The sequence below is a fragment of the Benincasa hispida genome, chromosome 6 (genome assembly GCF_027475165.1).
Source record: "Benincasa hispida cultivar pf3 chromosome 6, pf3_genome.v1.1, whole genome shotgun sequence".
Lineage (NCBI taxonomy): Eukaryota > Viridiplantae > Streptophyta > Magnoliopsida > Cucurbitales > Cucurbitaceae > Benincasa > Benincasa hispida.
The window spans coordinates 18,138,266-18,163,929 of NC_143483.1; the positions used below are offsets into that span (position 1 = coordinate 18,138,266).

Consider the following 25,664-nt stretch of genomic DNA (forward strand, 5'->3'; position numbering starts at 1 on the left):
TGTCTTCTGGACTGTGTATTATGTCATTTATATTGTATAGCTCAATTTAGCCATTCGTTTTGTCCTGTATATAAACATATACCTAGGTTTCTGTAATCATTCATTGAAATATACAAAGAGTAAATTCTCCAGGCTACTTCTTTCTATTGCACTAAATATAGGCTGCCTATTCTTGACTATAACTTCAAAGAGACTGATTGTTTGAGTGGGCATGCTTAGAAATGAGATATTGGGTAGTTTTAGTGAGGAAAATCGAAGAAGGGATGATAATGTATAAATAAGCTATTTCACCTTTTTTTTTTTTTTTTTTAGTTTTTGTTTTTAAAAGGCTAAGTATATTAATACAACTTTTGAAAGTTTATAAAATAAGGTACAAAGTTGAAATGGATAAAAGTTTCGTCCATCTAGAATAACAATTTTTAGAGTTCAAAAGTATTATTGTAGTATTTGAAAGTTCAGGGATATTATTGGAATAAATTACCAACTTTAGGGACATTTTCAATAGTTTAGCCTAAAATAAAATTAGATAGGAGACGGAAAAAAGAAGAAGCTCGAGTTCTTGGAGCTGTGCTTTGAATGGACAAACCTATTGGATGACATTGATTTAAGTTGGGAATTTTCGCAGTTTGTCGAAAACTTCCCTCTGATGAACTGCTTCTCCCAAGTCTCTACCTATACTCGCGCCATTTTCAGAAGGACAACCCTTGTTGCTTCGACCTCCATCAATGGCTACTCTAATTCCTACTGGACCTCAAGCTTTCACAATCACAACGTCGCTGTTAAGGCTACTGCTATAGACTCCTTGTGTTCCAGATTCCGTTTACGTTGCTATTCCTCTCGAAAACTCCGAAAGGCCGCTTCTCCTTCACCCAAGTTAGATTCTGAACCTCCCACGGAATCAGAGATGGGTGACTTCTTTGTCGTTCGAAAGGGGGATATTATTGGAGTATATAAAAGTTTTAGTGATTGTCAGGCGCAAATTGGATCTTCGGTATTCATTTCTTTAGATTTCAGTAGTGATTTTTGCCAAGATTATTGTCGTTGATGTATTTGTTGTTCAGCTACTGGCCTAATTGATTGATTGTTTTCTTGCTTTCTCTGCAAACTTACTGACTAGTCTGCTTTGGTGCTTCTCGGCTTTCTTGCATCAAGTTACATTAGGCTTTTATATTGGTTACATTTAATTGTTTTTGAAGCACTGGTTCAGTGATTGATCAGTTCCTCACTTTCTGTGCGCTGTTTATTGCATAAAGCTTATGTTTTACTTGAGGAGCATAGGTTTTTATTTTTTTTGTTAATTTTATTCAAAGCTGCGGGTTTCTTGTAATTGGTACATACATTAAGTTGATTAAGCTCGGCTTTTATCTTTTCTTTTCTATGGCAGATATGTGATCTTCCTGTTAGCTTGTATAAAGGACACTCATTGCCAAAAGACACTCAGGAATATCTTGCTTCGGTCGGGCTTAAGAATGCTCTGTACACTATTAAAGCTGCAGATATGAGACCTGATCTTTTTGGTTCGCTCGTGCCTTGCACTTTTCATGTATGATGTTTCATTTACTGGAGGATTATTGAGTTAAAAAGTTTCAGAGACCATTTTCTATCTTGTTTATATAAGAAAATGGTAGGAGACAGATAATAACTCTGCTCTTCTAGAATTGTTCAAGCATCCCATTGATTAATATTTTCACATATAGGTTATCCCAGTTTGGTCATTATTGAAGAGGGTGAATTTTACTCCTTTTATCTTCCTTGCCTCATAATTATTAGCATGGGATCACAAGTGTTTTTGGGGAAAGAGCATATTGTTTGTCTTCCTAGGTCACCACTTTGAGTTTATACTTCACGTCCTCCCATACCTTGTCTTTCTATTTTGTAGAGAACATGGTTTCTTGTCTTATAGAAAGAATAATATAACTAGTACAGTTTGAACTTCAAAGTCAGATGTTGAAGGCTGCAAACTACAACCACATGAAACATTTTATACATATTGGTTTTTTCCAATAGCAAAATTAGGATGTTAGGCTTTCAGTGTTGATTTGACGTAGATCCAGTGTTTAGTAGTTGTACTATCAAGAGCATCTATAATATTCCAATCTATCCAATCTCCTTCCTGGACCATCTATTCACTCTAGCATAAGTTTGTATATATTTATAAAATGTTTCTGCTTGCCAGGATGGAGATACTTCTATTAAAGGTGAGGCTTCTGGCCAGGATGCTATAAAGAAGAGACCAAGAGAGGCTATTGTATCGGAAAATATTGTAAGTTGATTTTCATGATATCTTCTAAACTAAAATTTTAACTGAAGCAAATAATGCCTGTATACACTTGCTACACTATTTGATATGCAACTTATGGTTTTTGTTGTCATGCTTGTTTGCTTGTGGTTAATGTAGATTTACATGTTTGCAGGGGTCATCTGTTTTAACTCCTACATCAAAAGATCCCTCGAGGAAACATGTCAAGTTGGAAGATTCCATTGTGTCCCATGCACTGTCCTCTAACCGTGTAAGTCATGGTCTTGGTGATGTCATTATGATTAACCAATTCTCTGAATTACATACTCTTTTCTGTAGCTGAATATATGGGTTCATGTGATTCTGTATTTATTGCCAATGTTGCTGTTAGGTATCTAACACAATATTTCCTGCAAAAGGCAAGTAAACAGCAAACATGTAGCCAAATAACACAAAGAAGTATGAAAATATGTCCAGTGTCACTACCAGTCTCACTGTTTGATTGTCAGTTCTTCAATATACAGAGAGATTTATAAATCTGAACTATGCTCCCTTTGCCTTAGGGGGCGAGATACGATCCCCTAAACTCTAGAGAGAGAGGACTGGTTCCCACTTCATAGACTCACTTCGATACCAAAAACATACCCTACGCACACTCCCCACAACTATAAGAACCCTTAGAACATACAAAAAATGGTCCCCTACTTAATTCCCTTCCTACCCCTTTGTGAATACGTTTTAACAATCAAAGGCCTAACAGTACCCCCTCGGGGTCAAAGGCACCATGTCCTCATGGTGAAAAGAAGGAAACTGCCCCTTCAAGAATTCCATTTGCTTCCCAAGTTACATTAGATGGCAGTTGCCCTTTGCATTGTATGAGCCATTCTTCCATGTTTTTATCTCCATTCCATCTAATCCCAACCACATCTTTTGGTTCAACTTGCCACATCTTTTGGTTCAACTTGCCATTCATATTTCTTCGAAAAGAGAGGAGTACTACAAAGGCTGGTTGGGACCCTATAACTACTTTAACTAGGAAATATGAAAAACATTATGAACAGAGGTATCTGGTGGGAGCTCCAAGCAATAAGCTACCTTTCCCACTCTCTTTAGCACTTTGTAGGGCCCAAAAATTTGGAGGACAACTTCTCACAGCGTTGTTTGGATAACGATTGAGCTAGATCAATTGGTTTTTCAAATAGATTAAGGCTTGATCCTGAGCTAATAATTTATATTCAATGTATCATTTGAAGTCTGCCTATAACCATACTGTATTGACAATGGTGGATGCCTCTCATATACCACATTTTTTTATAGAAACAATTACTTTCATTGAGAAAAAAATAAAAGAATGCAAGGGCCACAGAAAAACAAGACTAAGAAGCCTCTTTAAAGAAAGGGTTTCCAACTAGGTAAGATGCTAGCTAGAGGATAATTACAAAAAGTCTACGAAACCGAAGCCCAAAGAAAAACATGAAACCTCACATAAACCACATTGAACGGAGTCGTATCAATGGTGATATGATACGTCATGTTGTACCAATATTCCGCCCAAGATAGTCACCGTTCCCATTTTTTTGGGTTGTTCACCACTAAAACATCTCAAAAGTGTCTCTAAACAATGATTGACTCATTTAGATTGACCATTGATTCGTGGATGGAATGTGGTACTTCAACGGAGATGTGTATCATGCACTCTTATATAGCTTGGTCCAGAAATGACTAACAAAAGTTTTATCTCGATACGATATAATAGAATTGGGAAAACCATGAAGCCGAACCACCTTTTTACTAAACAAGGCTGCCACTTCCTTGGCTGAGAAGCTTAAATGGCACAAAATGGGTATGCTTACTAAGACGATCAACTACCATGTAATATTATATCTGGCTGACCTTGGCAAGCCTACTATGAAATCCCTCGTGATATCCTTCCACATACGATTTGGAGCCACTAGTGGTTGTAATAAACCAGCTGGAGAGATATCTTCCGACTTGTTCCTCTGACAAATTCCACATTTCTCAACATGAAATTTAACTCCAGATTTCATACATTTCCAAAATAATTCTCTAGTGAGACATTTATAGGTACAAAAAATCTGGAGTGACCCCAGTCACCAAATCATGATACATATGTAAAATGGTGGGAATAAGAGAAGACTTAGTAGATTACATTGAATGCCCTTTATATAATAGCTTACCCTGATGTAGAGAGTATTTGGGATGACTGTCAGGATCTTAAATTAGATCATCCAAGATCATGCACAAATCCAGGTCTAATTCAACCTCCTCTTGTAATATAAGTATAGCCACAACAATGAGAATTGGGGGTTATAAGATAGCTGATTTCGCTGTTGGTGAAGGCATTCTCGATAAAGCTTTAGCTGCCTTATTGAGCAATCTTGGGTGATAAACGATCTCAGTCATATCCGAGAAGCCTTGTGAGCTACTTTTGATATTTTGGTGGAATCTTTTGTTGATTGAGTAAATGTTTGAGGGAACACCAATCTGTTTGAACAACAAACTTCTAGCCCAACAGGTAGTGTCTCCATTTTTAAATAGCTAACACAAGATGATCTTTGATAGTCTTCTATTTATTTATTTTTTAACACTATAATACTATAGCACTATAACACTGTATACATATTTATTTGTTTTATGAAAACAACTTTCATTGAGAAAGAATAGAACACGAGCATACAAAAAAAAAAGCCCCCCTCCAAAGAAAAAAAAAGCAGCACCCTTTAAATAAATGGAATCCAATAGTGCACAATAGTGCCTAAAGAGTAGTTACAAAAGGTCTTCGAAATCAAAGCCCACAAAGATGCATGAAAACAGACAAGGTGGATTAAACCAAACTCTAGTTTTGAATCAAAATGAATCTCTCCTCTAAGTGAGAGAGAGGTGCTTTATTTATAGGGAAAATGCTTACAGATATACTGAATAATAGCTAACTAACATGTAACTCACTGTTTTTTAACTAACTCTTATTCTAACTTCCTTACAAATACTTCTCATTACACCACAAGAAACCAAATCTCCGAAGGATTCCTTTCCAAACTTCTAAACACCCTTCTATTCTGCTCCCCCCAAAGACCCATAAAATTGCGCACTCCCGCAAACTATAAAAAACGACCTTTCTCCTTCCCAAGAGGTGGATTGAGGAATTCCTCAATCATAGCACTAACATGATTATGATGAGCATACATCATGCCAAACGTCTGAAGGAAGGACTCCCAAATACTACTCACACGATCGCAGTGCCAGAGAATATGATAAAATCTTCCTCTGCCTTCCGACAAAGAATGCAACAAAAAGGCCCAATAAATGAGGGAATCTTCCTCATAAGCCGATCCTGTCATACTACGTCCCAAATTACCCTACATGAACCTAGGACAGGCTGCAAGGATAATAGACCCTGGGCATGCAATGGAGCCTACCATCAACTTTTCTTGAACTTGAAACTTAACTTGAATTAAAAATTTAAATATGCGACAGGGTATTGTAAGTGGTAGAGTGACCTTGCTACTACGATCCACTGAGATTTAGCCCATTTTCGCTTCGATTCGTCCCTCTAAAAAAAAAAAAAGTTGAATTAAAAATGGTACTTACACATTCCAACACTGATGTTCTTATCAAAACCATGTATTCCATGCTTGGCTTCATGTAGCGACAAACTGATGAGTCGGGTGGCAGCTTCTGATCAACTAATTCCCGCTGGAACTCAAGAGCAACCTGGTGGGGAAAATTAATTTAAAAGGTTGAGCTAAAAAGGCTAGTGAGTGGTGAGTTAATATTTAAAATAAATTTAGTAGAACTTTCTTCAAAACATATAAAAGTTCATATTTCAGAACAAATCCATTCCGAATGCACGATTAATAACACATTAGAACATTCATAAACATTCTCTTCTAATCATAAACATTAACTTGTAAGAATCTTCACTAAATCTGTACCCCACTTAATCATACTGGCGTATATCAATTTACACAATCAACTTTTTCTTTCCATTCGTGCACGTAGGTCAATATTTACGCCACTGAAACACATTCTGGTGGTGTATCGGGAAACATAATCATATCATTTATGCCTTAAAAACGTATTCTCAAGGTGTATCGGGACATAACCAAATTTGAAACCGAACCGAACCACATATATGCGGTTCTGTTTGAACCAATAAATCGGTTCAGTTCGGTTCAGTTTCACATTTTAAAAAATTCGGTGTCAAACCGAACCGAACCGAACCGTTTCCACTCCTAATTTACATCATGAAAACACACTCAGAGGTGTATCGAGTGATCCATGGGTACAAGATCCAGTGCATATAAAATCACCTTTATCGTAAATCTCATAACTCATAACCTTTAATCGTTCATAAAAACGTGCTTTGTCGTCATTTTGAAACTATTTAGAATAAAACCTACTTTTAACTTTCTTAAACATATAACTTCAACTAAGAATATTATGTTACTGAAAATTCGTAAACCCTTTCTTGAAATCACTGAGTTATTCTTCTAAAACCATACATAATCATGAAATTTCATAATAGTTTTCTATTAATAAAACATTAGAAAATAAACCACTCACAGAGTTATTGTCGATCACACTTCGGATTGTTCGGCATTCAAATTTCGTCCATCCAAATTCCAATTGCAATCTATGTAAAGCTCCAACAATTCCCCTCTTTTAATTCTTCATTTGCCTTCCTTTATTAACTCTCTTCTTCTTACCCCTCTTTCATTCTTTTTCCGGCTTCAGCGAGGGATTTAGGCAAGTTTATAACTTCTTTAAATTATCCAATTATAACCCATCGGCCCAACTGTCATTTTACCACAAACCCAACCCACCCCAACTTGTCACCTATAACTTCCCCAAAACTTTGGCTGATCCTCCTTCTTAGTGTTTTTTTTTTTTTTTTTTTTAATCATCATATATTTCTTTTAAAATTTGGCTATTTAATTGTTTATAAGTTAATCTCATTATTTATTTCTTCTTTTTTCCTTATTTAGTTAATTGATTGTTAACTCTTTTTTTTTTCTCGTTTCTTTTTAATCTTAATCCACCTAATTTTACTTCCCATTTAAGTTATAAAGGAAAAAGAAATTTGGGTGTTTACAAATTATTACCCCCTTTTTGAGAATTTTGTCCTTGAAATTCAATCCATCTAGTCGGTACAAGAACGGTGATTAAAATCCACAATTTGAAATTTCCATTTCATTCCTTTGAACCACTAATCACCTTTAAACTTACTATTTCATCCATGTACAACGAAGTCAACTTAGCAACTGTTCTTGATGGTATTAATTCTCCTTTTTTTAACCACAAAAAAGAATATTAATATAACTACACTCATACCTCTTCATTTGTGAACATTCCCTTTTTTGCCCTTGTTTCCGATTCAAATTTTATTTATGCTTCTTACTTTCATTTTTTTTTTTTTTTTTTACCAATTTCTTCATCCCACAAAAAATTTCAAAAATAACAACTAAATGTGTACCATATGTACCCAAATACTAAGAGACATAAAACTGGGTCTTATAGATCCATCATGTTAGGACGACCATGAAGAACTTGCCACGTAAAGAACGGAATCTTGATTCTCAAAAGCATCGTAAAGATCGACACACCTAAGGGAGAAGGATTAACCAAACACCAAAAGAAAGACTTGCACAAGAAGTAGCCATCTCGAGTAAAGAAAGAAAAGTAGCCACCTCCGTTGCCTCCTTATCGAAAAGAGAGCAATAGAACCCGAAAGAAAAGGCATAAAAGCTCTAAACCACATAAGAAAGTCAATAATAAAATGATTTTTGAGAGATGACATATGATACAAATGTGGGAACAAAACACAAAGAGGTCTTTCCTCCACTCAAGGATCTTCCCAAAAGTACATGTCCCTCCTCACTTCCACCATATAGTGAATCAAGGGAGCAAAAGAAGGGAACTCTTTTGCAATATCTTTCCACAAATTCCGGTTAGTGCCTTTGACCCCCTTGGTTAATCACTCGAAAGGATGGGGGCCATGTTTACTGACGATAATCCTACGCCACAAAGATTTGGGCTCAGAGGGAAAACGATACATCCATTTGGCTAACAGAGCTTTGTTATGCACCCTAAGATTTACCAACTTCAAGAGCCCCCAAGGACTCCGCTTCCCGATAACCTCCCAACTAACCAAATGCGCCCACTTGCTTTTCCCTTCTTCAAACCCTTCCTAGAGAAAATCGTGCATCAACCTCTCCAGATTCTTACACACCTTGCACACACCTTGCACAGGGCTCTGAAAAGAGAAGAAATAAACCGAAATACCACTCAAAACCAATTTTATCAAAGTCAGCCTTCCAGCTTTTGAAAAGAAGCTTTTCCAAAAAGCTAACCTACTTCGAACTTTATCAATCACGGGATCCCAGAAAGTAGAATTAGGGTAACTCCCAAGAGGGAGAACTAAGATAAGTAGAGAGGACTCCCAGTTAGGTTTTTGACACAATACGTCCTGCAAAAGACATGTAGACAGCAAATAGTCAGCCAAATAACACAAAGAAGGATGAAAGGTTCCAGTCTCACTGTTCTATTGAGAGTTCTTCATTATACAGAGAGATTTATGAATCTGGGAGAGCAACTATGCTCCCTATGCCTGATACAATCCCCTGAACTCTAGAGAGAGAGGGATGGTTCCCACTTCTCATATACTCACTCCAATACCAAAAACATACCCTTCGCACATACTTCCCACAGCTATAAGAACCCTGAGAATGTACAACAAAATGGCCTCCCCTCCCCCTTTATAACCATACTTAATTCCCTTCCTACCCCTTCGTAAATACATTTTAGCTATGGAGGGCCTAACAGTTGCTTAAGTGGTTCTTAGCGGTTGATTAAAAGAAAAGTAAATTTCTACATTTGTTTGTTGTCCTATAAGTCATATCAATTCTTATTTAGTCTTTTTTAGTTAGGAAGTAATTTCTGCTTTTAAAACTAGTTATGTATTTGATTCTATCCTTGTGTTCCTGTAACATCATCCAAAACATGCTAGCTCAGTAAACCTTCAGAATTTTCACATCATCTGTTGAAGTCATCAATCTCTATGATCATTGTTAACGGGTCTTTCATATACAAAGTATAATTAGGGGTCTGAACTATTGATTGTAATTTCCAAAATGAAACTAACAAATGGTTTGTGGTCCCCTGATGATAATCATATTTTGTACAAAAAAATTGAGGATGCAAACAAGTGGAATCTCTTTTTTGTTTTGTTTCTAAACCAAGTGCTAATCACGCTTTGATTTCATTGTCTAGATTCTGAAATGGTCTTTCCATTACAAAGGAACAGAATCTCGGAATTCAAATTATCAACTTACTCGACAGATTCTAATTGTCATAATAATATTTCATGTACAGGAATCTTGCTTTCTAGAATTCGATGGTGCCTCAAAGGGAAATCCTGGACAAGCTGGGGCAGGAGCTGTTCTGCGAGCTCATGATGGGAGTGTGGTATACATTCTTCCTTTAAGAACCCACACTAACGTATTTATTCTTATTAATGTGTATCTAATCTATTTCTCTCCCTTGAAATAGATATGTAGACTGCGTGAAGGCCTAGGTATAGCAACCAACAACGTTGCTGAATATCGAGCTATTCTTTTAGGGTTGAAGTATGCACTTCAGAAAGGGTTCACTAGGATTCACGTCCAAGGTGACTCCAAACTTGTCTGTATGCAGGTTGGTTAAAATTTTTTTACCTTACAATTTTTTTTTCTTGTCAACTTATTTCTTCTCGTGTCTACACATTGTAAACTTGTTAACTAATGTTTTAAAAAGCTATTGAGGCTTACGCCTCAAGGCAAGGCTCTAAGTTTTAGCCTTGAGACTTACACCTTTGTTGAACCATAAGAGGCTTATGCCTCTCACAAAAGAGGCTTGCGCCTTTGTGAAAATGTATTGAGGCTTAAAATCTCTATGCCTCGCCTAGTGATTAGAAAAATACTAGTGAATTGCCCAAATTCTTCAAAAATATTAAGGTTTGAGTTGTGACAATTTGAAGTAGGACTATTTTTACCGTTGTGACCTTGTGAACGTTGAAGGCAAACATTTATAGTATAAATCAATCCTATTAATGATAATAGTAGTAGAAGAGATGATGAAAATGGTCCTTTTAGTATTTTTTTATTAAGTGAAAATTGTGGGGTTGAGTTTCTTTTTACACCTTTATATGATTATCATGTTTAGCAGTACTTGATATCAATTTAGGTTTTGTAAAATGTTTTTAATTTACTCTTTGAGGCCTTATGCCTCACACCGCCTCGAAGCTTACACCTCGCATCTTGAAGAGGAAAGGCCTCAAGGCTACATTTATCCTTTTAATACATTGTTGGTAAGTAGGTTTCTTTTTGTCCTGATATATTTCGGAAAAATTCAGAGGGATGGGTTTAGTGGTTGATCTTAGGAGTTGGCAAGAATCTCAAAGCTGAAAACTTTGTATTTTAAAAGATTCTTTTTTTATCAAGCCTTGTTAAATTATTATATTGTAAGAATAATTTGTACTGAAAGGAAATAATTAGTCCAAACTTTAAGAAGGCTAATATTGTCATTTCTGATATGAGGAACTTCCTGATAGTATCCCTGGCCCTAGCTTGCAATCTCTATGAAAAGACTATTTCATTGGGGATTGTACTTGCTCTTCTTCCAAGGAAGGGAAGGAGACTCAACTTCCTTTTTTCAATGCGACTGCTCGACTTTCACCCTAACCCAATTAGGCAGGAACATTAGACGAAAGCACTCCAATTGGCAAATGCAAAATGAAGTTATAGAACTTTTGCTTAAAACATTCTGATTCTTAAAACTTTTGCTTGCTATCTATTGCTCCTTTTGTCAATACATGGGATAAAACTTTACTACAGTGGAACAATTTTCTGGTTATTCGCATTGACGAAAAACATTTCCTCTATTGGGATGTTAACAGCTCTCGTCTTTGAGTTGAAAAGTATATCGTCAATGTAGCTTCTTCCATATATGAGTTCTTTTGAATGTACAGCATTGGTTTTTGTGGATCAGCATTGTGATGTCTCATTAAGAATTTGAACCAAAAACAGTTCTTATATGGAGTTAGAAAATTACTATGCATATTTGATGTATCCAGCTATGTCTTTTGGTAGGTTTATATTCAATTTCTCATCCTCGGTTTCTTTCTCTAGTAGAATGGTTTTGCAGCAATACATTGTTTATGTGGATATTTAATATTAGGGATTTCTAAAACTGGAGTGAACCTGCAAGTGTTTTGTAATTGTCAACCTCGATATATCAAAAGCAACCCTATCTGATAGATCCACCTCTGTGCAAGCAGCTGGATCCATCTGTTTTTTGATTTCATGTATCTGCATATTTCATTGAACAGGTTCAAGGTTTATGGAAGGTAAAAAATGAGAATATCTCTGAGTTATGTAATGAAGTTATCAAGCTGAAGGATAAATTTCTCTCCTTCGAGATCAATCATGTACTAAGGGTCAGTACCATTAACTCTTCTCTATTTGCGTCTCTAACAATGTGGTTTAGTTGGTTTCTATATATTATTGTTTCGAAAATTACACTTTTGATCCCAAAGGTTCGGTTTAGGTTTAGACATTTGGGTCCTTAAATTTTGACATTCAGTAATTTTGTCCAGGAAGTTTGTAGGTAGCACCATTCGTCCATCCATCAGGTTTTCGTTAATTCGAAGGTTGATGTGGCACCTACTTTTATTAAAAAAATATTTTTCTCAATTTTTTAATCATTAGATAAAAAAAATTTACTTTTTATTTATTTTTCTCTCCTCTCTTTCTTTTCTCTCTCTCTCTCCTCCTGTCTTCCTCCTTCCATTCGGACCAGCCACTGTTAGTCAGTGTCATTTTTCTTTTTTCCATTTTCTTTCATCCCAAATCTTCCCCCTTCTTTCATCTAAAATCATTGAATGAATTGAACGAAGGGAGCTTTCCCCTTTCCTTTAAGATTTTTTCTTCTTCCTCCTTTATTTATTATTATTATTTTTATTTATTTTTTATTTTTTTATATTTTAAAAAAAGGAATGAACAAATAGTGAAGATTTGGTAGATGGTGTTTTTTTAGAATTTTGAGGTGTTTGGGACTGAGGTTGCTTGAGGTTGTTTTTGTTCCATTCTATGGCATTTCTCCTTTCTGTTCCAGATGTGGAATGTTGTTTCTGTTCTTTTTTTTTTTTTTGGGTGAAGACCGGGAAGAAGGGAGAAGAGGGGAAAAGAGGGCAAAGGAAGGAGAAACCGAAATGAAGGAAAGGAAAAGAAAGCAAAAAGGTTGGGATGTATATGGATCGGGTTGGTCAATAAAACCCACACAACCCAACCACGTACACGCCTACTTATATGACAATTGTCGACAGTCTCCAATGGCCACTGATTAGAGGTAGCAAACAAAGATGAAGGAGAAGGGAGATTTTTTACTAATAAAAATCATAATTATTTCGATTAAAAAATTAGAAAACTGTTTTTTAATTAAAAATTAGTGTCACGGCAACTTTCCGATAGTGGTTAATAGAAAATTTGACAGGGGGACCGAGAGTGCTATTAAAAAGAGTTTGAAAACTGAAAGATACAAATTCAACCTCTACCCAACCTCGACATCAAGAACCATAAGTGTATTTTTCCCTTATTGTTTCTTGTGCTCTTAAGAATTCAGTGTAGGATGTAGGCTCTTTACCACTTTTACTTTTGTTGATTTATTGTTATGATTATTAATGGCTCGATTTCATCAATACTTAACTTGTCTTAACTCTTCCCGTACAAATATAGGCTTATACTGCAAAACCTTATTCTAGTTCAGTTTTTTGATAAATCAGTTATCATATGTCAAATTAGGAGGAAAAAAAAAAAAAAAAAACGAAAGAAAGAATACAGCATATAAAGAAACCAAGTTGACAAAAAGGGAGCTCAACTTGAGGAACGAACTCCAACTATACAAAATAGTGCCTATAGAATAATTACAAGAGGACTTCAAAATCGAAACCTAAAGATATAAACCTCCCTTCTTGTTTATGAACGCATGTATACCTTTTTTTTTTTTTTAATCTTGGTGTAATTCACTCATTTCTTCTATGACTACAATCTTATTACCCTAGGTTTTTTTTGAAATAGAAACATAACTTTTCATTGATGTAATGAAAAAAATCTAATGCTTAAGGTACAAGAAACATAAGAGCAAAGATACAATAAAATATAGTCTTAGGATTAACGGATACACCCAGCTATCTCAACTAGATTGACACAATCTTAGCACCATCATCATATCCTTATCCAATTAAGACATGTCTTGAATAGAGTAATCCAAAAAAAGCTTTGATTGGGATCTCCAAGAAGCTAGTAAAGGAGTACATCCAACGATCCGTCCAATCCAAAGACTTGTCATGAAATACTCTTTGATTGCATTCAAACCAAATTTCTGAGATTAAAGCTTTAACCACATTAGACCAAAGAATTTGAGCTTTCAAAGATAGGAGAGGGCCAACTAAAATTTGATGCATGTTTTCTTTGGTAGACTTCCCGAAAACCCAAGATAAATTGAAGAAGGAAAAAATCTTCCACCAACATTTGGTTGTATATGAAGATTCAAACAATAAGGAAATTGCTTTGTGTAATCTAATATGAAATTTTGATGGAGCGTTTCTCACTTAAGGGGAAAAAAAAAAAAGAATAAAGAAGAAAAAAAGAAACATGCAAAATGAAGTCTAGAGGGAAACATGAAATCTAATAAGGGGCCAAACATGACTAGGATCCCTCTCCAACCCTCTTAACACTTGATTATTTTGCTCACCCCAAAGATTCCACAAAATAGCACTTTAACAAACCCAAAAAAATGACCATTCTCATGAAAGGGCAGATGAAGGAAGAATTCTCCAATAATATCACCATTTTTCTTGTGCCAAGCTAGCAAGAAACCAAACATTTGAAAGAAATGATTTCACATGGATTTCGCAAATTTACATCTCCAAAGAATGTGATCAAACTCCTTTGCCTTCCAACGGAGAATACAACAATAACACATGATCTAGTTAATACCAATCTTAAAACTGTCCTTGTGAGTATTTCATTGAAGAATGAGAAATCGTGCTTACCTGAGGTGATGTACTCAATGGAATTGGATTTGAATCTTTGCGACCATTGGATCTGTTTTCTTATTCGTTGATATTCTTACTCATACATTCTTTGAAATTCTGACATTCTGTCTTTCATCCTGGAAAGAATCTAAACTCAGAAGCCGATGCTCAAGCGAACTTGGCTATCACTTTAGCTGGTAATACTTATTAAAAATAGTTTTAGTAACTGTATCTTGGATTTGCCTTAAGGCTCATGTGTAAATAAGGTGGTCCTTCCTATTGCAGACGGTGAAGTCCAGGAGTTTGAGGATTAATTGTTAGAACCGACGGCAGGATATATCTTGCAGCATATAGCAAGATCTTTTGAGGAATGCATTGCATTTGTAGGCCAATGCTTTGTATGCTACTATTCTTTTCCCAAGGTTGCCAAGAACTTTGGACGTTGTTTTGGTCGCACCCTAGGTTTCCGGGCCCTGACTTAGCAAACTGGAATTCTAGTTGTGACAATGGACTCAACAATGCAGAAGTGCATTTTTCCTGCATACGTGGGATAAGAATTGCGCTGATTTGTTCTGTAATTCAATTTCAGTTGAAGGATTATCACTGAAATATTTTATTTATTTTTTTTCATAATGAGAACGGAATGCTCTTTGAGCAGTTATACTCGTACTTATTGTGGAGCCAAGGAGCAACAGTTCAATAGCATTTTTGAGAAGCCTCAAGCAAAGTGAGATTAACAAACTTGGGGCCATTTGGTTTAAAGTTCATTTGAGGACAAGATTTCTGAGTTTGAGTTATTTTATTTTATTTATTTACTTTAAGAAATTTTGGTGGGAGATCTAACCTTTGAATTTAAGAACGGTCGTAGATGCCTTATCCCTGTAATAGGCTAAGATTAGTTTGATCATGTATAAGAATGTTGTTATTGTGAACTTTGATTATTTTACAGAAAGGAAATGTATTGCTCTTTCATCATATTGTTCTGTTTATCTTCCTGTTATTTTTGCTTGAAATAATTTATGTGAGAAACCTATTGTGCTCGTCATATTTTTTCTCAATTAAGAAATGAGTAAATTTTGCATAGGAATAAATTTATGTACCTTTTAGAAATTAACTGTTTGTTAGATATTTTCTCCTTTGTACTTGCTGGCTATATGCATGCCATTTGTCGATAATAAAGTCTGCAAGTTTTATTTAGCTTTGACTCGGATAAGAAATTAGGGTTTTTGAACTTACTCTTCTCATGGCGGAAGTGAAATTCCGGAATATACAAATCCTTCTTCAGCTGGTCTTCACCCTATGAGTTTCTCCACTATTGAACAACATCCCAATCCCTACTTCCTCCATTTGGATAGTACTAGCAACGTCTTGGTTTCTAATCTTTTGACTGAGACAAACTATAACTTGTGGATTGGTTGATGGTGATATTCCTCAACCTATTCGAGAAATCTTGAATTATTGGATCATTTGTATTTGTGTTTTTTTTTTTTTTTTAAAATACATGTAGTGTGGATCAATAGATGTACTCGAATATCTTAACTAGGTTGATATATTTGTAGCATTCTCATCATCTCCTAATTGTAATGGTGTTGCTACTACTCGGATTCTCAACTCTCTTTCCAAATAAATTTCTGCCAACATCAATTTCTCATATTCGGTTCAAAAAGTATGGTTAAATCTTTGAGATATCAATGCAAGAATCGACCTTATGTCTTTTAGATTCACTTTGAGTTGTCTAATCTTGCTCAAAATCAAGACTTGTTTCTACTTATTTTGCGAAACTTGAAGCATTATGGAATGAACTGGTTTCTTATTGTCCCACTTGTTCATGTGGACGCTACACTTGTGGTAGGGTTAAGAATCTTGCGACATATTTTCAACTAGAACATGTCAGGACCTTATGGGTTTTAATTAGTATTTTGTTCCAATTCATAGAGATGTCCAATTTCCCTACGGGGACGGGGATTCTCCGATTAGGCGTGGAATGGAGGAGGGAGTGGGGAAAAAAATTTTCGTGAGCTAAACGGGGACGAGGAATGCATTCCTTGACCCCACCCCGTCACCGTCCCGATTAGCTTTTACATATTTATTTAGTATAATTATCTAATGTTATGTTGTTATTATTATTATAAAAATATTACATTTAAATTTCAAATTTGATTATTTTTTAGGAAAGATAATGAATAAATTTAAATTGAATGTTTAAATTTAGATTATATGTGTAAATAATTTAATTTATATTTATTTCTTTCTACTAAAAAAATTAATTAATTTTTTAAAGCCAAAATTTGAGTAATTTATCTTTAAATTTAAATTTTCATATAAAACTAACTATAATAAATAATTTAGTGATAAAGTTAATTATTTAATTAAAATTTGCTCACATTAGTGATTTAAATTAATTGACTTTATATATATATATAAAAGGTAACGGGGAAAAATTCCCTGCGGAGAACTCGATGCCCGCGAATTCTTCATGGGGAATCTTTGCCCCGATCCCCGTGAGGAATTTCACGGGATGAGGAATGAAATGGGGAGCGGAGACAGGGATGGGGAATGACATCTCTGCCCCCGCCTCATCCCGTAGACATCTCTACCAATTCGCACTCAATTACTACTCATGAAACCATAACTGACTGTCAATCACGCTTTCTCCCTCATTGTACAAGAAGTCGATCAACATGCTATTAATCCTTCATCCATCGTTCCTTTTTTGATCACCTTTGCTGCTAGTAAAGAATTCTTCTCTCCTTCAACTTCAATAGGAAACAATCAAGGTTCTGAGAATAGTACAAAGAAAGAACAACATATTTGTACGTACTGTGAAATAAAGGCCACACTATGTAGATCGCTGCTATAAGGTTCATGGTTACCCTCTTGGTTATCGTGCTCCAAATTCAACTGATGAGCCTCAAAGAACAGAATCCCCTTTTAATTCTGATCTGAATTCAACTACTAAATGTTTTTTAAGTCTGCTTCAAACTCACATTGCCAAGGCAAAAACTTGACCCTCATCTTGTGGGACCACTCATGTTCATGTATCTTCTCTTCATTTGTTCCTCCATCTAATGTTTAGGTTCTTGATTCAGAGGATTTAGCTCACGATCTTTCATCGGCTTGTTTCTTTCAAACATGTTTCTGATATGTACGTCTCCTTGCCAAATCAGTCTCGTATTTCTGTGGATCTTATAGGCAATGTTCTAGTTAGTTCATACATTTGCTTAATAGCACCTTTTGGCATTCCCTCCTTGCTTCCTTGGTCTTCTCATGTAGAGTCAACTGTCATCTTTTGTATGATTCTGCAATGCTATAACTAATAGACTGTGGACTTCGAATCTTATAATAAAATTTAAGACAATAATCCATGATCATTATCATCTTTCATGGATCCTAAACTAGGAATAAGATGTGAATTTCATATAAATCATCTTTGAATTAAATTATTCTACACTCGTCCTCGTAATAGTTGTGGTGTGAGTAATGTTGAGAATTGATATATTTTTTTCCGGTGCAAATAGTACGATTCATTAGTATTATGGGTGATTTTGGATCGAAGGATATCATTGATGTTTAGGAACGCGAAAGTCAAGAAAAGTGTGATATGGGTTGAAAGTATCAACTAAAGACCGAAATGGGCCTAGAAAAAGGGGGCTGGCTTTGGTCTAGCCCAAACTAGCAGCCACAGTCTCAGGCTTGAGGCTGAGATCGATCCTTTTCAAATGCCTAACAAGACATGTTTTACGCCTTTCCTAGCCCAAAATATCATTTTAGGCACAAGATATAGCCTAAGAAAGATGTTCAGCCTCAAGCCCATGGCCGAAGCCGATCCGAACCAAACATGAAACCAGACGCACTGTAAGGCAACTCAAAAACCCTAGAGAATATCCTAAGTCAACTTTCTCTATAAATACATCATTATAAATTCATACGAGGTAACTAGAGTTCTACTCTAAAACTCTCAAGCTTCCACATTCTTTCTCTCTGACTTAAGTATCAGAGTGCATCACACAGGTGTGTAGGTTTTCTCCTTTGTAGGTCACGTTCTTCTTGGCCGATACAAACAAATTCACTATTGGTGTCACGTGAAGGTTAAGCGCGTTCACCCCTATTCAAACTTTGACATCAACAATTGGTGCTGTCTGTGGGGAAGAAAGTACTAACAATATGCATACCTTCTTGTTACACCCCTCCTCGGTTTAGTCTGTTCTAATTTAGAGAGAGATGTGAAGACAACAAGTACCACCTACATCTATGATACTCGTCGTTTGGCCTACCAATGTTAATCTTAACAAATATTTTCAATACTATCTTAAAATAATAATTTATCGAAATCTACTTCTATCATATTAATTGCGACTTATGCGTAGTCCAGGTACACTAATCAACTTTCATAATGCCAACCTTGACCTCAAAACAAAATATTTACAGACGGTTGTCTACAAGCAGACCTAAAACTTATATACATACTACTGAAATAAGTATAACTAGTGGCAGGCTTCGCCTTCAGTAGGTACCTGAAACTATTTTTCTATTTGGAGGGAAGGAGGGGGAAACATAAAAAAGAAAGAGTGAGCTGGAAGTTTAGTGAGTGAAGATTTAATAAAATAGATTTCAATCTTAACAATAGGATTTGAATCGTAAAACAAAAACATTCCCATGTAATCAATATTTTCCCATGCATTTCATTAACCTCAAAACTAGCAAATTCCCACTAAGCGTGTACTAGAATTTGGCTAGTATAGACCAACTCAATACGTAATCTGCGGATATAAGCCAACTCAATACACTCAATCGGCTAATGTAGACCAACTCAATACATTCCACACACAATATTTGTCACACGTGCACATAGACATGCTCCATGGCCTAATAAAATAATTATGAGTACTCAGTGACTTGAAAACTACTTTTATATAAGCCATCACAAGTGATCGCTGTTTCATCATGTGTTCAACCACTTTAACCAAATCAGGATATCAATGAATAATTTCAGCTAAATCATACTTTGAAATAGATTCCAACAAATCATGGGGAACTGCTTTCAATATTCTTTAAAATGCAAAGTAGGGTAATTCACGTACCCAAGCTTATTGCATCATATTTCATAAAAACAGATTTTAAGGCATAAGGTTTATTTTTAAAGAAGTCATTCACAGTCAAGGGTGTGGATTGTTGGAGTTGTAGGCTTCTCCAATCATGACCTGTCCTCTAGCATGCAACGGAAGCAAAAAAAATTAATAAACACTCTAATTATATTTAATTTGAGTTCTAAAAACATGCTTTGACAGAAAATTAGAAGAGGGTTTCTTATGAACATACCTTTGATGAATTCTCCCAAATCCAAGCTGCTCATCACGTGATTTCAACTCCAATTCTCCAGTGAATCATCAAGAGATCTTATTTAATATTCTCAGCCTTGAATTTGAGTGGTGGAACTCCAATTAGAGTGAATTTGTGAAGGGTTTTGGTGAAGATGAATTTCTACAACAGTCTTCTCAAGAACTCAGAAATTTTCTATCTTCCAATCTCCAATTTTAGATCTTTTATACACAAAGTGCATGTAAGCACTAAAAAACGACTTAATGCCAACAACAACTGCATGAAGAAGTGGGATTTGTGTGTAAATTTGGGAGGAACACCTCCTACTTGGTGTAAAATGTGGGAAAAACCCACTCAAACCAAGTTCTCAAATTTTTGTATTTTCAATTTCAAATTTTAATTAATACCAAAATTAACTAAAATTTGATTTAATCAATTCATAATTAATTAAATCTAAAACAACAAAATTCAATTTCTTAAATTGAATTGAAATTGAAAATTAATTTGATTTTTAATTAATTAAACATATTTAATTAATTAAATAATTTAATATCAAATATTAAATTAATCACACACTCAATTTTAATCATGAATCTTATTCATGTAATTAATATTTAAATCATTATATACTCTCTGATTCCATTTAATTTCAATAAATTAAATGTTAATTATATCAAATATAATTATACAAACCCTAATTCGTATTTGAACTTATTCAAATTCAAACCCGAATTTTAATTTGAACATTTTCAAATTAAAGTTCAATTTGAACAATTCAAATTGATATCATTCTAAATTCACTCAATTTATGAATTCAAGGTGCTTCGTTTTACGAGCTAGTAGAGGGACTTTATGGACTTATAGATCATATGCTCCAACGATTTAAGATTAATTGGCTAAAACTCTTTAGATCAAATTAATCAGTATTCGTTAACTATCAAGTCACACCATTATAGCTCGATAGTTGCACTCTCTTCACTTTAGATATATTTGTGTCTACTTGATTTAACCATAATCAGTAAGTCGACCATTCACAGGTTTTTCGTAATAACGACTGGGTCAATATGCTGTTTTACCCCGATATTATGTCTTAGTCCTTTAGCTCCACTGATCCTCTAATGAACAATTAATTTTTGATTCAATCACTAAACCAGATTCTTCTCGGGCCGATGAGAGGGTGGGACCCCTTATTCAAGATTTGGATTCAGTACTTAAGAGAACAACTTTTCTTCTATCCTATACTGGGTAGGTGTGAATTCCTTATTGCATCCTATGTCCCCAGCTATCTACCTGGTCTTACCCTGAAATGGGAGACTTATTGAGTTAGCTTCGTTGAGCCAACCCTCACCTATACAAATCTAAGGATAATCTCGAATAAACAGGAGTTCATAGTTAGTTCAGGATTAAAATCGAGTTGCCTAGGTCATCTAAGCGAAATAGTCAGTCTTAAATAGTAAACAACGTTATAAAGTAAGAGTGAATTGTTTCTTGGTCCAATCTTATGCAAACTCATTGCATAGGATGCCCCCGCTCCTCATGTCAATACATGAACGAATCAGGATCACTTCGTTTGTAACACCTTTACAACTACAAAATGGGCCGCATCCAATAGGGTTACCAGAATAAGGCACCCAACCTTATTCGTATATTATAGATCGTTTTGGCTATTTACTCAAACTTGATCCATCTTTATGTCTCTACATAAAGTTTAAGTATTCATATAATAGCCATGGATCTTAGTTTATTTGATTTAGATTTTACAAATGCAATTTATAGATTCAATAACAACTTTATTGAAGAAATGTTGAATAACATCTTTATTGATAATAAAATATGTTTAACTTTACAAACTGCTAGTTTTAGGACATAGAACCCAACAATTTATAGATTTTACAAGAAGGCTTAGTTGCTACCCCTCATTCATTCACAACCTTCCAACTCCAACTTGCAATGTCCAGCTGTCTTCATGCTTTTAATCCCTAAATTCCGGCTGCCAGCACAACCAACCTCACTTAACCCTTCTCAATCGATTTTCTTTCCAACTCCCACTTTCTCCTTTTTTTTTTTTTTAAAAAAAAAAAAAAACTAGCCTAACTAAATTCAAATTTAGTAGTTTGATTTTAATTTAAATAAGAAGGTGGAAGAGAAAGAAGTCCTTATAAATTAGTCCCCTTTTTTACAATTTTGTCCTCAAAAGTTAGTAGCATCGTCAAGTAAACAGCTGGGGATAATGAGCTTGCATTTGTTGCTCATTTTCTCATGTTGCTTCTTCTACTGCATGATTTCTCCATAAAAATTTAACCAACAATATCGTCTTATTTCGTAACAACTGTTCCTTCCTATCCAGAATTTTCACAGGTTTTTCATCATATGATAGATTTTCCTTTTGCTATATTGGTTGGGTTCCAAGAACATGCATCGGATCTGGAATGTATTTTCGTAGAAAAGATACATGAAATACGTCATGTATTCTAGAAAGCTCCATTGACAAAGCAAGTCTATAAGATGATGGTCCAATTTGTTCTATAATTTCATATGGCCTTATGCATCTTGGACTCAGTTTTCCTTTTCGGAAAAAATGTAGAACACCTTTCTAGGGCGATAGTTTGAGGAAAACCTTATCATCCACTTCGAATTCCAAATCTCTCTGACGTTTGTCAATGTAGCTCTTTTGCCGATCTTAAGCTATTTTCAAATTTTCTTTGATAATTTTCACACTTTCTGTGGTAGCCTGTACTAATTTTGGACCAGTAATTTCCTTTTATCACCTCATCTCAGCATTGTTCGGTTTTAAAAATCAATGTCGTTAATTCAAATTAAAAAAAAAAAATATTTGTAAAGAACATCGAAACCTACTTCTTATACTAACAAGGTAGCACAAATGGCAAGCGCGGGGCCGAACCACAGAGAGGTCAAGAATTAAATATCTCCTAAGCTAAATTTGACTGTGAAGAGCGATAAAAATGGGGTTTTGTTGTTTGATTGACAGGAAAACTAAATGCAGAAATTAAAGTGCGGAAAAATAAGATAGATTGAGAAAGAGAGAGATCGAACACAAGATTACCTTCGCCAGTTTAGAGATCATAGGGTTTTCTATGAATCTAATCATCGATTAATTAACTGCATCAAGGTAAAATATTTTCACCATCCATATGCATCCAAGTACACTATGCACATTAGGGAAAGTAGTCGAGACCGACCCTAACCATACAAGGGTCGAAAATCCCTACTAGCCTCATCTTAAGAGGCTGTATGAACCCTAAGTGTTCGAGGCCGAGGCCGAGACTCAACATTATCAATGGAAAGTTAAGTTGCTCAAGTCTAGAGATAGTTCAAAGTTATGGTTGAGGCCGAGGCAGAAAAGCACCACTAGAGTCCAAAAATCAATTAAAACCTCGAAAGATGAGGGACAACCAAAGACAAACATGTGAAGCTTGATCGAAGAAAAACAACTACCTAAGGTTGATCAGCTTAGGTTGAGTCTGAGGCCGACCTTTCGAGGCCGAGTCAAGCTGACCAACCAAGTTTCAGGTCAACCCCATATTAGGGTAAAATGTTCCTTAAGTAGGAGATTACATAGGAGATATACTTCCTTATTAAATAAAAAGCAGATTTGCAGGAAATATGCTTCCTTATGAGGGAACCGTCAAGCACATCCGACAAGAATCAAGGGAGATCTTATTGTTGTATAGCTCAAGTCGTAGTAACGTGCATCGGACATTCAACATGTTGTTTCACGTTCAGGCATGAGTGCTCGGAAGTTGTCATTGTATACTTCCATGGGTCGGAAAGAGGCTGGGGTAGCTTTTCTACTCTAATAGCATCTCTGAATGGCAGGTACCCTCAATTGTCGTAATTTATTAAATGGGGATTTAGGTTACTAGATAATTCCTCTTAGAGGGTATTTGTTTGATCAGAAGTCCAGTCCTTTCAAAGGGATCATCTCAGAAGGCTTTGTCAGCTAGTGCGTAGGAGCGCACTTCTGTTTTCCCGTCACTAGACTAGTGGGGGGTTCTACTTGTTCCTGTGATGGGACAAATGCCCAATTAATTTAATCAAAGTCAAGCCAACTAGCAATAGAAAATGACCTACTTATAGCCTATTTTTCCTCTTACTTACTCCTTATTATTTCTTAAAGATCCTTGCTTTATGACCTCTTATGCGAACTATACTCGTTATATATGCGGTGGGATAACTTTAAGTGCTGGCCTCCTAGATTCGCATCAGCGAATGGTGTGGTAAAGACCAACTTGATTTAAAACAACGATTTGAATGTAATGATCAGTAGTCTTTGCCGTTGCATGTTTTTCTCCTTCGCTGAGATGACCCTAGTAAGTTCCTACCACCTATGCAACTTCCCCTGCTGATAGGTGATTAACGAAGACTAGTGCTTTTGCTGTTATCTCTGCCACAGCTACCTCTGCTAGTTTGTTTGGATGCTCCAAAATTTTCTTCTGAATGACGCCTTCCACTGTAATAAAACTCGATGGGGAATAGAATATGAATAGACGAAGGTTTGAAGATCTTAGTATATACTGTTGGGTTGTATGTCCTAAAACTCGCAGTTTGTAAAGTTAAACATATTCTGTTATCAATAAAGATGTTAATCGACATTACCTCAATAAAGTTGTTATTGAATCTATAAATTGCACTTATAAAGTCTAAATCCAATAAACTAAGATCCATGGCTATTATATGAATATTTGAACTTTATGTGGAGACATAAAAGTGGATCAGGTTCGAGTAAATAGTCAAAATGATCTATAATATACGAATAAGGTTGGGTGCCTTATTCTGGTAACACTATCGGATGCGATCCACTCTGTAGTTGTTACAAGTTGTTGTAAAGGTGCTACAAATGAAGTGATCCTGATTCGTTCATACATTGACATAAAGAGTGGGGGACATCCTATGCAATGAGTTTGCGTAAGATCGGACCAAGAAATAAGTCACTCTTACTTTATAATGCTGTTTAGTATTTAAGATTGACTATTTCGCTTAGATGACCTAGGTAACTCGATCTTAATCCTGAGTAACTATGAACTCCTGTTTATTCGAGATTATCCTTAGATTTGCATAGGTGAAGGTTGGCTTAACAGCACTGGCTCAATAAGTCTCCCATTTTAGGGTAAGAAGAAGAAAGATTGTTCTCTTAAGTATTGAATCTAGGTCTTGAAAAAGGGACCCGACTCTCTCATTGCCTAAGAGGGATCCGGTTTTGTGATTGGATCACAAACCAATTGTTCATTAGAGGATCAATGGAACTTAAGGAGGAAGATATAATATCGGGGGTAAAACAACAAATAGACCCAGTCATTGTTACGAACAACCAGTGAAGGGTCGACTTACTGATTATGGTTAAATCAAGTGGACACAAATATATCTACAGTGGGGAGACTGCAACTATTGAGCTATAGTGGTGTGACTTGGTAGTTAACGGATACTAATTAATTTGGTCTAAAGAGTTTTAGCCAATTAATCTTAAATCGTTGGAGCTTATGATCTATAGGTCTATAAGGTCCCTCTACTAGCTCGTAAAACATGAATACCTTGAATTAATAAATTAAGTGAATTTGGAATGATATCAATTTGATGTGTTTAAATTAAATTTCAAATTGAAATGTTCAAATTGAAATTAGGGTTTGAATTTGAATAGTTCAAAATTCAAATTAGGGTTTATATAGTTATATTTGATATAATTAATTAATGTTTAATTTATTGAAATTAAACAAAATTGGAGAGTTTATAATATTTAAATATTGATTTAAATATTAATTACATGAATAGGATTCATGATTAAAATTAGGTATGTGATTAATTTAATATTTGGTATTAAATTATGATATAATTAATTAAAATTAAATTAACTTCTCATTTTATTTCAAATTTCATAATTTGAAATTGTGATTTTATTTTGATTAATTTTGAATTAATTGAAAATTAAATTGAGTAAGTGGAAACACCCCACTTTTCACAAAAAGAAGGTGTTTCCTCCTTGAATCACCACCTAGTCTA

General features: G+C 35.2%; 1 protein-coding gene across 1 annotated transcript; it reads left to right on the top strand.

The window, feature by feature from the left end:
* Positions 1-503: 503 nt before the first annotated feature.
* On the top strand, positions 504-15,305 carry LOC120079705 (uncharacterized). Its single transcript, XM_039034032.2, has 9 exons — positions 504-991; positions 1,385-1,543; positions 2,177-2,263; positions 2,415-2,510; positions 9,632-9,724; positions 9,809-9,952; positions 11,625-11,732; positions 14,476-14,527; positions 14,616-15,305. Exons 1-9 carry the CDS (start codon positions 647-649, stop codon positions 14,642-14,644), a joined length of 1,113 nt encoding a protein of 370 aa, XP_038889960.1. The 5' UTR covers positions 504-646; the 3' UTR covers positions 14,645-15,305.
* The last annotated feature ends 10,359 nt before the right edge of the window (positions 15,306-25,664 follow it).